The 15,798-nt window shown below is 33.5% G+C and overlaps 1 protein-coding gene across 1 annotated transcript; it reads left to right on the forward strand.

The window, feature by feature from the left end:
- Nucleotides 1–6,277: 6,277 nt before the first annotated feature.
- LOC127721056 (microfibril-associated glycoprotein 4-like) lies at nucleotides 6,278–15,522 on the forward strand. The gene is made up of 5 exons (XM_052227739.1): nucleotides 6,278–6,281; nucleotides 7,948–8,072; nucleotides 10,709–10,805; nucleotides 14,422–14,586; nucleotides 15,275–15,522. Exons 1-5 carry the CDS (start codon nucleotides 6,278–6,280, stop codon nucleotides 15,520–15,522), a joined length of 639 nt encoding a protein of 212 aa, XP_052083699.1.
- The last annotated feature ends 276 nt before the right edge of the window (nucleotides 15,523–15,798 follow it).

Raw genomic sequence — 15,798 nt, forward strand, 5'->3', positions numbered from 1 at the left:
GTCATACCCGGTGACACCTCTCATTATTTTTCTCTAGAAGCCATGGAATAGGCCAACCCCCCTGTTTTTAACAATTTTTTTCAAATTTTGAGCCCTAGTTTCAGATTTTTGAACATAGCGCCTTTCGAAACCTTGCGCAAGAGATGCGCCTGTTTTTCTTCTACAAGACCTATATTGTCATACCCCGTGACACCCCTCATTATTTTTCTGTAGAAGCCATGGAATCGGCCAACCCCCCTGTTTTTAACAATTTTTTTCAAATTTGAGCTCTAGTTTCAGATTTTTGAACTTGCGCCCTTCGATACCTTGCGCAAAAGATGCGCCTGTTTCTCTTCTACAAGACCTATATAGTCATACCCCGTGACACCCCTAATTATTTTTCCCTTGAAGCCATGGAATAGGCCAACCCTCTGTTTTTAACAATTTTTTTTCTTCAAATTTTGAGCTCTAGTTTCAGATTTTTGAACATAGCGCCCTTCAATACCTTCCGCAAAAGATGCGCCTGTTTCTCCTCTACAAGACCTATATAGTCATACCCTGTGACACCCCTCATTATGTTTCTCTAGAAACCATGGAATAGGCCAACCCCCCTGTTTTTAACAATTTGTTTTCAAATTTTGAGCTCTAGTTTCAGATTTTTGAACATAGCGCCCTTCGATACCTTGCGCAAAAGATGCGCCTGTTTCTCCTCTACAAGACCTATATAGACATACCCCGTGACACCCCTCATTATTTTTCTCTAAAAACCATAAAATAGGCCAACCCCCCGGTTTTTAACAATTTTTTTCAAATTTTGAGCTCTAGTTTCAGATTTTTGAACATAGCGCCCTTCGATACCTTGCGCAAGAGATGCGCCTGTTTCTCCTCTACAAGACCTATATAGTCATACCCAGTGACACCCCTCATTATTTTTCTCTAGAAACCATGGAATAGGCCAACCCCCCTGTTTTTAACAATTTTTTTTCAAATTTTGAGCTCTAGTTTCAGATTTTTGAACATAACGCCCTTCGATACCTTGCGCAAGAGATGCGCCTGTTTCTCCTCTACAAGACCTATATAGTCATATCCGGTGACACCTCTCATTATTTTTCTCTAGAAGCCATGGAATAGGCCAACCCCCCTGTTTTTAACAATTTTTTTCAAATTTTGAGCCCTAGTTTCAGATTTTTGAACATAGCGCCTTTCGAAACCTTGCGCAAGAGATGCGCCTGTTTTTCTTCTACAAGACCTATATTGTCATACCCCGTGACACCCCTCATTATTTTTCCGTAGAAGCCATGGAATAGGCCAACCCCCCTGTTTTTCACATTTTTTTTCAAATTTGAGCTCTAGTTTCAGATTTTTGAACTTGCGCCCTTCGATACCTTGCGCAAAAGATGCGCCTGTTTCTCTTCTACAAGACCTATATAGTCATACCCCGTGACACCCCTAATTATTTTTCCCTTGAAGCCATGGAATAGGCCAACCCTCTGTTTTTAACAATTTTTTTTCTTCAAATTTTGAGCTCTAGTTTCAGATTTTTGAACATAGCGCTCTTCGATACCTTGCGCAAAAGATGCGCCTGTTTCTCATCTACAAGACCTATATAGACATACCCCGTGACACCCCTCATTATTTTCTCTAAAAAGCATGGAATAGGCCAACCCCCCTGTTTTTAACATTTTTTTTTCAAATTTTGAGCTCTAGTTTCAGATTTTTGAACATAGCGCCCTTCGATACCTTGCGCAAAAAGATGCGCCTGTTTCTCCTCTACAAGACCTATATAGTCATACCCCGTGACACTCCTCATTATTTTTCTCTAGAAGCCATGGAATATGCCAACCCCCCTGTTTTTAACAGTTTTTTTCAAGTTTTGAGCTCTAGTTTCAGATTTTTGAACATAGCGCCCTTCGATACCTTGCGCAAAAGATGCGCCTGTTTCTCCTCTACAAGACCTATATAGTCATACACCGTGACACCCCTCATTATTTTTCTCTAGAAACCATGGAATAGGCCAACCCCCCTGTTTTAAACAATTTTTTTTCAAATTTTGAGCTCTAGTTTCAGATTTTTAAACTTAGCGCCCTTCGATACCGTGCGCAAAAGATGCGCCTGTTTCTCCTCTACAAAACCTATATAGTCATACCCCGTGACACCCCTCATTATTTTTCTCAAGAAGCCATGGAATAGGCCAACCCCCATTTCTGCAAATGTGTATCTTTGTTCAATTAAACAATGACATCAAAGGTGCTGTATTTTACAGGGAAGGACTACTTTTACATACGTACTAAATGGAAGTGGGTGCATTGGTGGTTTTACACCTACAAATAATCCGTTGACAGATGCAGATTTACTGTGGTACTGAATATTAGCCTAAAAAGATATGTGACTTGTTTTATCAATGGATGGGATAAATACCATTTCATGATAGAGTTGAAATTGCAATATTTGGACGGAATTTCTGCCTGTTTAAATATTTTTCATTTAACGGCCGTTGCTGTCTTATTCATTTTTTCGGTTTTTAGATATATCGCCTTATTGTTCGCTGGCTTATTGTTCGCTAGTTATTGTTCGCTAGCTTCAGCCTGGTCTTTGTATGGCGATAGAGATAGATGTAAATATTCCAAAAAGGTCAACTATCGCAGGTTTTTTTTTGCCTTTTATAATAAAGAATTCCATTTATATCGTTCAATCTTAACTGGATATCAATATAAAATTAAAGAGATGTGGTATGATTGCCAATGAGACAACTACCCCCAGAATTCAAATGAAGTAGATGTCAGCAATTATAAGCCACCGTAAAGCCTTTAACAATGAGAAAAACCGATACATAGTCTGCTTGTTCACGTTTTCTATTGTTTCAGGTATGTTTTGTCCAGAAACACACCACAGAATCTGGTTCAGTTTTGTATGATTTAGGATGTGCATATGAGCAGGTATTTACAATATGACATGTACAATAATAATAACAGATACAAATTTCTTTCTAAGTTTAGCATTTGATATTGCCAATTTAAGTATCATTTCTTGCAAGGATGTTATTGTTCACTTATTTTTAATGAAAATTGTACACACCTAGAACTCGTTGAGCTGCATTTAACTATCGAAAAAATCTTATATGAAGCATGTATACTTCCAGAAATACAGTAAATACAAATTAAATTGTGAAATACATCTGTACATGTATAGAATGAACGTAAAACGCGTAAAAAAAATATGCGTAGTATAAAAGTTACTTATATCACTTTTTTAATATTCAGATGTATGTCAATCACTTATTACTACGAAAGCCTATTAGGGTCACAAAAAAAAATATTAATAAAAACTATCGCGTAATTACGAGACAATAATTTTTTAACTCGTAATTACGAGATAATCATTTTTTTATCTCGTAATTACGAGATAATCATCGCGTAATTACGAGAAAACTTTCGCATAATTACGAGAAAACTATCGCGTAATTACGAAATAGACAATAGACAATACTTTATTATTAAACCTCAGACACATAGGTGTACAAGAGGACATCATATAAAATAAACTGCTTCGCTGAGCGCAGCTGGATACGCCCACAGAGGTCCAACCCTGAACAGTTGGGGCAAAAATAGATACAATATTCAAGCTTGATACAGGTCTGAATTTGGATTGTAATTAAATATTTGACATATTATAGGTTTCTGAATAAAAGTAGTCAAAGAACTTGAAATTGGTTATATGAATTGAATTTATATTCAATTAAAGATTTCTTGCTGTTGTGCAATACACTGTTCTGTTGCGCAATACTTAGTAAATCTGTTGTCAGACTATAAACAAATAAAGTTCAATTAATTCTCAATGTCATATTAGAAATTTATGAAATGTAAAGGAAGCTTACATCATTAGATATAAACTATTCACCAAAGTTTCATGAGAATTGCTGACAGCATTTTTGAGTTATTGTCCGAAATCTGGAAAATCACCCCTTTCTTAATGAATAAAACCCAATAACTCAGAAATGATGAATGAAAATTTATAAAATTCTAAACAGAGCTTACATCAATAGATATAAACAATTCACCAAAGTTTTATAAGAACTGCTGAAAGCATTTTTGATTTTTTGTTCGAAAACTGGAAAATCCCCCTTTTTTTATGAATAAAACCCTGTAACTCGGAAACGTAAAATCTAAAATATATAAAAATCGAAAGGGAGCTCACGTCAATAGACATAAACAATTCACCAAAGTTTTATGCAAATTAGTTAAAGCGTTTTTGAGTTAATGTCAGACATGTTGACGACGGACGGACAGACGGACAGACGGACAACGGTTTACCATAATACGTCCCGTAAACGGGCGTATAAAAATGATTATCTCGTAATTACTAGATAAAAAACTTCTTATCTCGTAATTACGCGATAGTTTTCTCGTAATTACGCGATGATGATCTCGTAATTACGATAGTTATCTCGTAATTACGCGATAATTATCTCGTAGTTACGCGATAGTTTTCTCGTAATTACGCGATAAAACATGATTATCTCGTTATTACGCGATAGTTTTCTCGTAATTACGCGATAATTATCTCGTAATTACGCGATAGTTTTCTCGTAATTACGAGATAACGAGATATTTATCTCGTAATTACGCGATAAATATTTTTTTTTTGTGACCCTAATAGGCTTTCGTAAATTACATCCAAGTTTCACCAAAATAGAAAATCTCCCCCAATTACGTATATTTTGTCTTAATGCATTGGACTCCTACTTTCAACGAACATAATATTATTACCATTATTATTATTTCAACCCGTGTTTATTTATCCAACTGTGTTTTTGTAGTTTTGTAGATACAATATTGGTGGGATGTTTGGACGTCGAAGTGAAGGGCACAGTATTTCTTGTACATCATGTTGTAACAAAACAAGAACTTGTAATACTGATTTGAAATGCGAACACGATTATGTTAAAGGTAACTTTTTGTACTTCGACTCAAAATCAACTTATCAAAATACAGGCTTTGCTGTCATAAAATTTTTGAGTACTATTATCGTACTCAGACTCAGAAATCAACCAATAAAAAGACTAGATTTGGTGTTTCAAGTTCAACTTTTGTAATCCGAATATTGAGTACAGTTTTATTTATGTATGACCAAACACCAGCTGAATGTTTCATTCGTGTAAAATTGTTTCATATGCAACACATAAAGTGTTCGACGCGTTGGTAATACATTTTTCACCGACATTGTATCAATACCACTTCTTATAGACTAAGTCTTGTTTAGTTTTTCTACAAATAGCCTGTTTTGACTGCAGTGTTTGTAAATTCCATTCATTTAATTTACAATACTGCATAATTTTTTTATTGGACCTAACTAAAAAGGACAAAATACGGAAAGGATTTACAACAGATCTAGATCTAGCCAAAGATCGTGAAAATATAATGAAAGTAGCATTGAAAACAATTTTCCTAAAGAAAACGAGATACTTTGTTGTGAAGGAAGCTCTATAATTTTTCGTACATTAATGAGTAATTTCGGCATCGTCAATATTCAAATACTAGTTTTGATAGAAAAATTAAAAGAGAATAGAAGTAACTATAGGGTTTAATGAAATAAATACATATCGAAAATCCAATGTCCAATTACACATCCGACTCAAATCAGAAAGGACTGAAATTAAGCATAAAAACATAATATGTAAACGGTAGAAATATCGCAATCGAAAGAAGATACAATATGAACTTATAAAAGTAAAAAACTTGGGGTATTAACACACGCAGATGTGCCACTGAGGCCACCCTTAAAAATTGTTTGTTTGGCATTGCCGACCCACACTATCAGCAGGTGGGTAGGTAGGTAGGGAGATTATTTTTTTTTATATTTAAAAGCTTTATACATGTAAATCATGGTCTCTAGATCAATGGTGTCTAAAGCATTGCAGCATTGTTGTGTGTACATGCTGATGGTTTCTTTGAAAGGGGTCAACCGTCAATGTCACATTCTACATCATATGGATAATTTTATGTAAGACAGTCAGTTTTATTGTCAGAGTTAACCAAAGTTTCCAGAAAAAAAACCCACAGAACTGAGGCAGGAAACTGACAAATTAACCATATAAAATCTATGACGTGAAAATTGAACTTTAATTGTGGGACTGCCCATTGAACAGAGACCTGATGTCACATCTTGAAGTTGTGGTCACAGTTTGGTAAAATTACCATATTTTAAATGGCTCAACCACTACGGTTCCTTGTACAAATAGACAATGATTTAAAACTTTGATTGTTTGCTTTGGTTTTATAAACATCACTTTCTACACCATATGGGTAATTTCATGGCAGTCAGTTTTGTTGGCGTACTAAACCGTAGTACTTGAAGGAAAGTGCCAACCTGCGGGAGGAAACTGACTAACTTTATTACATATAACATGAAAATCAAACCTTAACTTTGCAACTGCCCAACTAGGGCTCAAACCAACACCTAGAGGCTAGTAATTATACATGTAAGGTGTGACAAACTACCATACAAACACGCCTACTGCCCCTGATAAGTTTTGAGGATAAAGGATCTGTACCAAATTAGGATAGCAAAATATTAAAAATTTGGAAGGTTGGCACAAATAGACTTGTTGTTTATACTAATATTATCCAAGTGCCAGGTTTTTCAGTGCTAGGTTTAAACGTAGGATAAATTCAAAATAGAAATATGCAGCAGGACAGACAATTTTTGCGGATAAATTATGGGTTGTAATGCTTGTTTGATTAACAGAAATCTGGACATGCATTACATGAATACAGATAAATTAATGAGCCCTTAGAATTGTGGAAAAGGAGGGGATTTTATTCATCACTAGTACACTAGATACATGTATAAATATGTTTCTGTCAGTATCTTTTATGTTTTAAGAATAATTATCTTATTCATGTTAAGAAGAAAGGCAATAAAAGGAGGAAGTACTTCAATTGACACAAGATGCTAGTCTTTAAATATGTATGTTTTGTACCAGGCTAGCATCTACTGGTACAAAACTACTATAAACCTGTAAATCTGGGACCATTTTGGTCTTTTAGCTTTGGTGCTTTCAGCCGCATAATTATCTTGAATGCATCATTGTGGTTCTGACTATAGTATATACTTTGTTCTCTGATTCAAGGGAAAATTTGTCCATGATAAATTTCAAATATTTAATAAATTCAATTAATGTAAGAGCCACGCATATTTGTTCTGTGATGTCCCGGTGAAAAGCTTCTATCTCATAAAGCGACAAAGTCAAGCAGACATCAACTGTTTCTGCTTTACAAAATATAAAATTTGAGTCCTCTACAAGGTCTCTCAGAACGTTTCTTTCAAAGAATAGCTGAAAATTTGATTTTTGATAAAAATCCATCTCCCTTAACCAATGCATTGCAGCATAGGGAGATGCTTCCCCCTGCCGGCCTCTTTGACATTACTTTTGGCAGACATTTTCTATTCCATGTAATTTAAATGTTTGCTCCCAATTCAGTGTAAGGCAAGCGCTTTTAAAATCGTGATCGTGATAAGTAAAGCTAGGAACAAAATCGGCGGATACGATCAAATTCCGGCACAATTTCGATTTTTTTTAAATAAAAAAAAAAAAAATTCTGAAATGCAAATAAAATTTTTTGGGCGGCAAGTTTTCCAGTGGGTCGGGAAGCAATGCCAAACAAATGAAATTTTATTTTAGGCCTGAAAGGTATGAATGATTAGACCTAGTTGCATTTTAATTCTCTTTGATAGGAGAAAGTGGAAATATAAAGATTCTTTTGGTGAAAAACAAAATCGTTCACAAAGATATTGGTTTTTGATTTTTTGTTTGACTTACATTTGGTGACGTTCTATTAATAATCATTTTTTTATATCAAATTATCCATACAATACAATTTTTAGCACTATATTTATTTTATTTATTTGATAAAAATATTCAGTTGAATTTCGGGTGATTATAATGTACATTTCTACCGGTTTAAACAGGTTTACCAAGGGAATGTGCTGATATATCAGGACAGCATCCTGATGGTGAATATAAGATATATCCAGATGGAATATCAGCAGTTTCTGTCTTTTGTGATATGCATACCGAACAAGGAAAATGGACGGTAAATTAACTTTCTATTCACGACCAGGAAGAAAAGAGAAGAAAAATCTCGTCGTATTGAATGAAAGCCCCTGAAAAATCCCACTAATGCAATTAACTAAAACAAACCAACACATAGAATTAAAGATAAATATACATGTATGTTATACAGTCAAGACGAATTAGTTGTCATTTGTATATCTTTCACGTTGCTTTGTTTTCTAGTCCTTTTGAAATGTTTCTGACTTTCCTTTTCGTTTTCATTTTGGTTATTCGTTTGACGTGTCTGTTTTTGTTCTTTTGGCGTTACTGTTTTCTTTTTTTTTTAAATTTAGATAATATAGACTTTTATGTAATGACAATGATTATTTTCATAAATGTATTTTGGATTTTTCCGTAAATGTATCTTGTAAGGATCTTATTTATATATATATTCTACCACTGCATCGAATGTGATACGGTATTTATCCACCCGATACAGTTACATTTTCAAATTTATAACGCGATGCCGCTGCCGAGAGTTTTAAGTATTTCAAATTTAACTGTCGAGAGTGAATAAATATCGTATTATATTTATATATTATGGTGTTAGCCCTGTATAAACACGTGTTATCCGATGAAGAATGTCTGTCATAAAGTTGTCGCATGTTTAGACGTGTATAATAAAATTAAAGTTTGATGTGGCTGCATGGTAATTAACATTATCATCCTTTACGACAGACAAAATAACTGATCTGAACGGTATACCATCTACTTGCCACTATATATCATGTACTGTGTTACAACCCTATAGAAAAAGCCGACGGGGAAAGGTATTACATCGACCATCGAAAGCTATATCTTAATGTAGCCTAGGTGGTCGAGTGGTCTAGGGCGCTGGACACGGTGCAGGCGGTGTTGCCACGATGTCACAGAAGCTAGGGTTTGAATCACGCAGAGAAAAGAACATATTAAGATTTCCAAGGCAAATTTGATGATATAATATTGTTGGGCTAAATTTGAGACGAATTATATATATAATATGGTTTTAGCCCTGTATAACCACGTGTTATTCGATGCCGATGGAGAATGTCTGTCATAAAGTTGTCACATGGTGTATATTATATGTTATTCAGGTCACATTATATACCCTGTCTGAAACCTGAATTACACATATATTACGGATTACCCCTGCCTTAATTAATTCATTTCCAGTACCAGGTATTTGCTAAACGTACACCATGCAGTATATATATTCAGTATATGTTTATTATTTCTTAAAATTTGGGGTAATTCTTTTAAATGCAAGGTTTTCATCTTGAGAAATATTTTTTTCGTTAAGAATATTTTTTCAGTAAAGATTTTAGATTTCATGTATACTGTTTGCATGTTTGTGACTTTTTTAAATTTTGACTTTTTGAAATCAAAAATATTGAAAAACCCAATAAAAAAAACTGATATTTTCCGCATACGTGAAGGACTTTGTAATTTGCTGTCAAAATAATTCTTTCGTGTATGCAATCATATGTAATAACACTTTAAGACATTAATTAAGTATTTGATGTGTAAATCGCGGCATTTTTGATTTAAAACATATTATTGACGGATAAACGTCATTATTTCCCTTCTGTGAGCCTCTGACATTTGAAGTGTTCTGTACAGCTTAACACTATATGTAACGTTCATTATGATGACGTTGATGAGGTTTAAATTGGGATAAAACGTCATATATACCCCGGCAGTTTCGTGAATATATACAGACATCTCTGTGTTGTTATCCAATCACAAAACTCGACACATTTGTAATCTTCTTACATCTAAAAACCATCAAACACTTATATCATAGTCTGAATTTTTTTTTTATTTTCTTTGTGTTTAAAAAAGATACATGATGTTATGTTAGTGTTATACAATTATAGCCTGTGTATGAGGTCGATACGAGGTTATATCGACCTAAGAGAAGCATATAGACTGAGGACGAAGTCCGAGGTCGATATGCTTCTCTGGGTCGATATAACATCGTATTGACCTCAACCAAAGGCTACAATTGTTATATTATTAATCAACAACTATAGCATGAACAATGTAAAATTGGAGATTTCTAGAATCTATTTTTAGTAACATGCTGTATGCCTTGTGCAATATGCTGTTTTTGACCTACGAAAAGCTAAACACAACAGTATTGGCGTGCAAACTGAGCAAATACAAATGTACATGTGGTCAAGTTTTAACGATCAAAAATCCTTAAAAATATTCGATTCATAATATAATCTACTAATATGCATAGTATATTGACAGTCCTTCAGCAAAGATTTGACTGTCGAATTCTAGACCCGAGATTTCTTTCGATAAACGGACAATACATTGTAACTCAAATGTCAAATATGTCCCATTGATTTTCATACCGGATACATGCGTTACGTATAAATTATATTAACCAACTTGCAGAGGCGGATTGAGGGGCGGAGTAGGCAGTGGACCCACCCCCTTTATGGTGCTTCATATATGATGAATGCATTGAGATTTTTAAAGTATCACTTCAAGCGTTTCAAAATCCTGATCCGCACCCGACTTTTATCGCCTATCTTGTAACTGGTATATGTTCCTTTATTAATTGCACTGATTTTGTGGTGTATATTGTATATTACCTCCAAAATAATTCACGTTTTACTTTGTTAGGTAATACAAAGACGTATAAACGGATCCGTGGACTTTGAACGGAATTGGGAGACGTACAAAGAGGGCTTCGGTAACATAAACGGGGAATATTGGTTAGGTAGGTTCTTGTTTTATAATTATGCCCCACCTAGGGTCATTATGTTTTTCGATCTGTGCGTCCGTTCGTCTGTTCGTCCGTCTGTCTGTCCCGCTTCAGGTTAAAGTTTTTGATCAAGGAAGTTTTTGCTGAAGTTGAAGTCCAATCAACTTGAAACTTAGTACTCATGTTCCCTATGATATGATCTTTCTAATTTTTATTGCTAAATTAGAGTTTTGACCCCAATTTCACGTTCCACTGAATATAGAAAATGATAGTGCGAGTGGGGCATCCGTGTACTGTGGACACATTCTTGTTTAATATTAACTTATTAAACAAAATCCATAAAAAGAAGTTTCCATTCAATTCATCAGTCAGGATTCTACTTCGTCAAAATTATCTCCCCATTACGCCACTTAATTTTTATAATCGTAAAAATAGAAGCCATTGTAGTGATGACGCGCTGTCAATTTAGCCCTGGAAAACCGATAAGTTTATCCACATAGTAACAATACGATCATTATATGCCAGTTGTATTTTAAAAGACAAATGTATCTACTAGGTTGAAGAATAATTACCCTAGATAACACACACAAAAAAATGATTTTATTTTTAAATTATGCATTTTTAAGATCCACCAGAAAAAATTGTCGTCAAGCACTTTTAGTAAAAATTTGTTATTCGAACACACCTAATCTGTTGTTATGACTCATTAGAAAGGTATTTCGCCTGCCCATATATTTCACCTTTTAGTACGGTAAATTTTTAATATTATTGTATCAACCTACAGCCTAAAGATATAGAAATAATAAAATCTGAAGCGAGATGATGTATCAAATATCTTTCTTTTATACGTTTTCAAGACAGAATAGTCAACTCAAACACGCCTGAACCTAAAAAGGTGTACTCAACTTTCTCTTTTCGATGAAATTATTGCCCATTTTGGGGATTTTTTCCCAAAAAACTGTCACCGGGGGCAGATATGCAAATTGATGCTTTAAAAGGATAAATCGATTATCTTCCTTTGGAATTTTTTTCTGCGAAATTTATGCTTATGCACAAAAAAGATCCACGAGAATTTGCACCTACCACAATCGACTGTTTTGCGAAACTTTGTCTATAATTTAAAAGTTTACAAATATCTCGAAGCTCAATTCAATAATTTAAGTAAAAACACATATATAACATGCATAAAATCCTAAATTAGGCACATTTATTAAACTTTTAAAGCCCATAGAAACAGATGTAAACAATTCAAATTTACCAACTTCGCCTTTTTTACCTTCTCTAACAAAGAGTTCCATTTCTTTTGTTAAATTTCAACTGAGTTTCCGCCTGTCATGTAAATTTCCATGAAGCTTTAAAAAAATGTTTGATGTCTACATACAACTTTACCACTAAAACCTAAATGTTGATGACACCGACGTTGCCGACGACATAATGTACTATCACTATGTCTCGCCTTCGAGATTTGTGCGAAGCAGTATTTATAAATAAATAGATCGATTGATTGATTGATTGATGTCAGATAAGCGCTGTATCAGTTCATATGACATATGTTACGGCGAAAACATTTATTTGAAATAGCTGAACTATTAAAGGGGCATTAGCTACGAGATATAAAAAAAGTAAGATTTTTGTTGTTCAATCATTAAAGTAAGTGAAATTGTGAAATAATAATTCGCTTTTAGAAGCCAATTTGGTTCAATTTAGATTAGTCAAAATAAGTTTGAAATATGATTGATTGTTTGGTGTCAGAAAAGATTGGTGTCATAGCTAAGAAACATCGCTGATGAATTCTTCACATGCTTATTGAATCCGTATTCACGTGACCTTCAATTTAACCCCTTAGCTAGAGATGGGCTACGCATGAATTAGGCGTGTTCAGTTATTAAATGGAAAAGACTGTCAACATTGACAAGTGAAACAAGGGTTAACCATTTGATTGATTCATTCGATCCACAAAAACTTATTCTTGTACAGTTAAAAACGATGATTAACATATAGTTTTAACCTATAATATAGAATCAAACAGAACTAGACCTAGAGTTCGTTATCTATTTATATCTATATTTATGTTTATATCGGGTTATATGACCGTCGGCAGTCTTCGGGGGTTACCTCGATGGTTAATTAAATGGCGTCTAGACTAAAAAAAAAGGCAGTGTCTGCGCGTACCCGCATGCGGGTACGAATAGTCAAATTGCCATTCATAGGCTACGCGTACCCACATCCGGTTTTATAATAAAATGCCATCGGATCGGGAATGAAACGTGAAATATATACGGAATTTGTCGCAATTAGTGAATAAATTGATTAAAACTACTCAGAATTTTTATGAATATTTATATATAGGTAAGTGAACAGTTTTTCTCAGTTAATAAATATTCTTAAAATGTAAGAGAGTGATATACATGTGGGGAAGACATTTCAAAGTTATCACGAATTGGAACAATTTGTTCAGAACTATCAGTCGATTAATTTTATACAATTGTATAAAAGAAACTCGGAGTCAATTGCAGCTGCAGAGAAAAGAAGAACTGGAAACACAAAAATTATTTCTGATAAAACAAAGGCCGATGCCAATAATCTTCTAGATGCTTCGTTAATAAATAACAAAATATTTGACGAAAATGTAAACCTTCAGCGCATCAAAAAATAATTTACCTTTGAAGCGTGGAAGCAACTTAAAATTCGGATCAACGAAAGAAGAGAATCATGCGAATGGATATGTATCAAATGTCAAAAAAAACCTACACGATCAGGACTCTTTGGCCTGTGATTGTTGTTTGGACTGGCAACATATGAAATGTTCAGGGTTGAAATATGTGCCAAAACAATCATATTGGATACGTAAAATTTGTTCCAAATCTTAATTAGCTACATGAATCTTTTATATTAATTGGTTTAATTTGACATTATTACTTGCTTCTCTAATTTTTATATAAACACCCAAGCTTTAATTTTAGTTGTTTAAGATATTTTAAAATTTCAGTTTCTGTTTTACATTTTACTAAAAGATTATTTTAAAATCTGATATGGGTATTTTTCAAAATCAGTAAAATTTTATTCTTTAAATTTGCATTTTATTTTACATTTTATAATAGTATTAATTTTTATCATGTTCTTCTTTTACAGGGACTGTACAATTTCATTTTCCATCAGTGTGCATTTAATTTGCAATGTTTATTATGTATCATTATCTAATAAATACAATTTGAAAATATTATTTTTCATACTCTTCACTCGTTCTACACGAAATCCCCATATTATCGATAATTTCCGTATATATTTCACGTTTCATTCCCAATCCGATGGCATTTTATTATAAAACCGGATGTGGGTACGCGTAGCCTATGAATGGCAATTTGACTATTCGTACCCGCATGCGGGTACGCGCAGACACTGCCAAAAAAAACCACGAAATGCTGATACATATTATCGAGCCCATGCATTTTAAATTGTTTATTTAAGAATTTTATAATTTAAATTTACGTTTTAGTATGTTATAAATCAAATATGAGAATTTGAGTCAAATTGGTGAACAAGAATTTGACAGCTAATGACCTTTTAATAAGTGTATACGTATACTACCCATTATTTGTGTTTATTTAATATATTATTGATATTTTGTCAGGAAACGATGTCATTCACGAGATAACCATTCATACCCGACATGAATTAAGAATTGACATGTACGACTTTGAAGGTCACACCAAATACGCTAAATATTCAATGTTCATGGTTGGGGATGAGAAAGGTGAATATGAGATGTCAGTGTTTGGATACAGTGGCAATGCAGGTATATTTGTTATCAACAATTTATATCGAACTTAAAATTGTATAAAAGAAAAGGTATGAATTCAGGAAATAACATTATTACACACACATGAAAAATGCAAAGGAACCGCGCTTTTGGTTGCTGTTCCCCATCTCAAAGTCACAGTGATGCCATCAACATGGAGCATTTACTGAAAATACCCTAACATTCAGTCACAGAACCGAATAGGGATAGGACTTACTAAGTTTACTTTCATTGCGGAAATTGAAAGAAATGACTAACTTTAAAAAAAAGATTAATCGTATAAAACATATAAAAACGTAATTTTTTTTTAATTCATTAAGAAATATTATTCGATTACGAAATTTTACTTGAAAATACTATTTTGGAACGATTGAATCAAGGAACTAGAAACTGAACCATCTGAAACGCTTGAAAAAATAATGTTACATCTAGAGGATTTTTTTTTTAAATTTATTTAAAACACACATCTTTTTGAATAAAAGTTCAATCACCAAAATGCGGGAAATAATTTTCAAATTCATAATTATAAATTATTTGCTAAATTTGCTTAATACCAGTGAACATGATAAACAGTTATTCTATCTCAGAGCCGCACTACTAAGTTATCTAGACACAATATTTTGTCAAATAACATCTTCTTATTTTATAATTATCATTGAATTAATAAAATCAAATTAAATTTTAGGAGATTCGATGGCATATCATAGTGGTAAGCTGTTTTCTACCTTTGATAGGGACAACGACATGGATACCAGGAAATGTGCTAAACTATATCATGGAGGCTGGTGGTACGATCATTGTCATGATGCTAACCTGAATGGACGGTATCTTTCGGGATCCAGTCCATATGGAAAGGGCATAAATTGGCCAGCATGGCATGGCTTATACTACTCACTTAAATCGGTGAAAATGATGATCAGAACACTAAACTAAAGATTTATATAATCATATTTTTTCCTATTTTAATACATTATTTTTTAATTGCTTAGTCATTTGTCTATTGTGGTTCTCTGGATGTTTTTTAGTTAGATCTGAAAAAGGACATAAAATTGTAAATATTCTCATTGTTACTTTTCCGACATCTGACATTCTAATTAATCTGCATATTAATGAAATTGTTCTTAATAAATCATACCATTGGTAAACTGGGGTTAGGAATATGGTTATTTTTCTGCACTTCATATAGGCCATGGTAAGGAGGTGTCCATT

Source organism: Mytilus californianus, unplaced genomic scaffold (genome assembly GCF_021869535.1).
Source record: "Mytilus californianus isolate M0D057914Y unplaced genomic scaffold, xbMytCali1.0.p SCAF_12, whole genome shotgun sequence".
Taxonomy (NCBI): domain Eukaryota; kingdom Metazoa; phylum Mollusca; class Bivalvia; order Mytilida; family Mytilidae; genus Mytilus; species Mytilus californianus.

Coding starts and splice junctions, on each gene's coding strand:
- LOC127721056 (XM_052227739.1), top strand. Junction 8,073..10,708: donor CCGAACAAGGAAAATGGACG/GTAAATTAACTT, acceptor TTACTTTGTTAG/GTAATACAAAGACGTATAAA. Junction 10,806..14,421: donor AAACGGGGAATATTGGTTAG/GTAGGTTCTTGT, acceptor ATATTTTGTCAG/GAAACGATGTCATTCACGAG.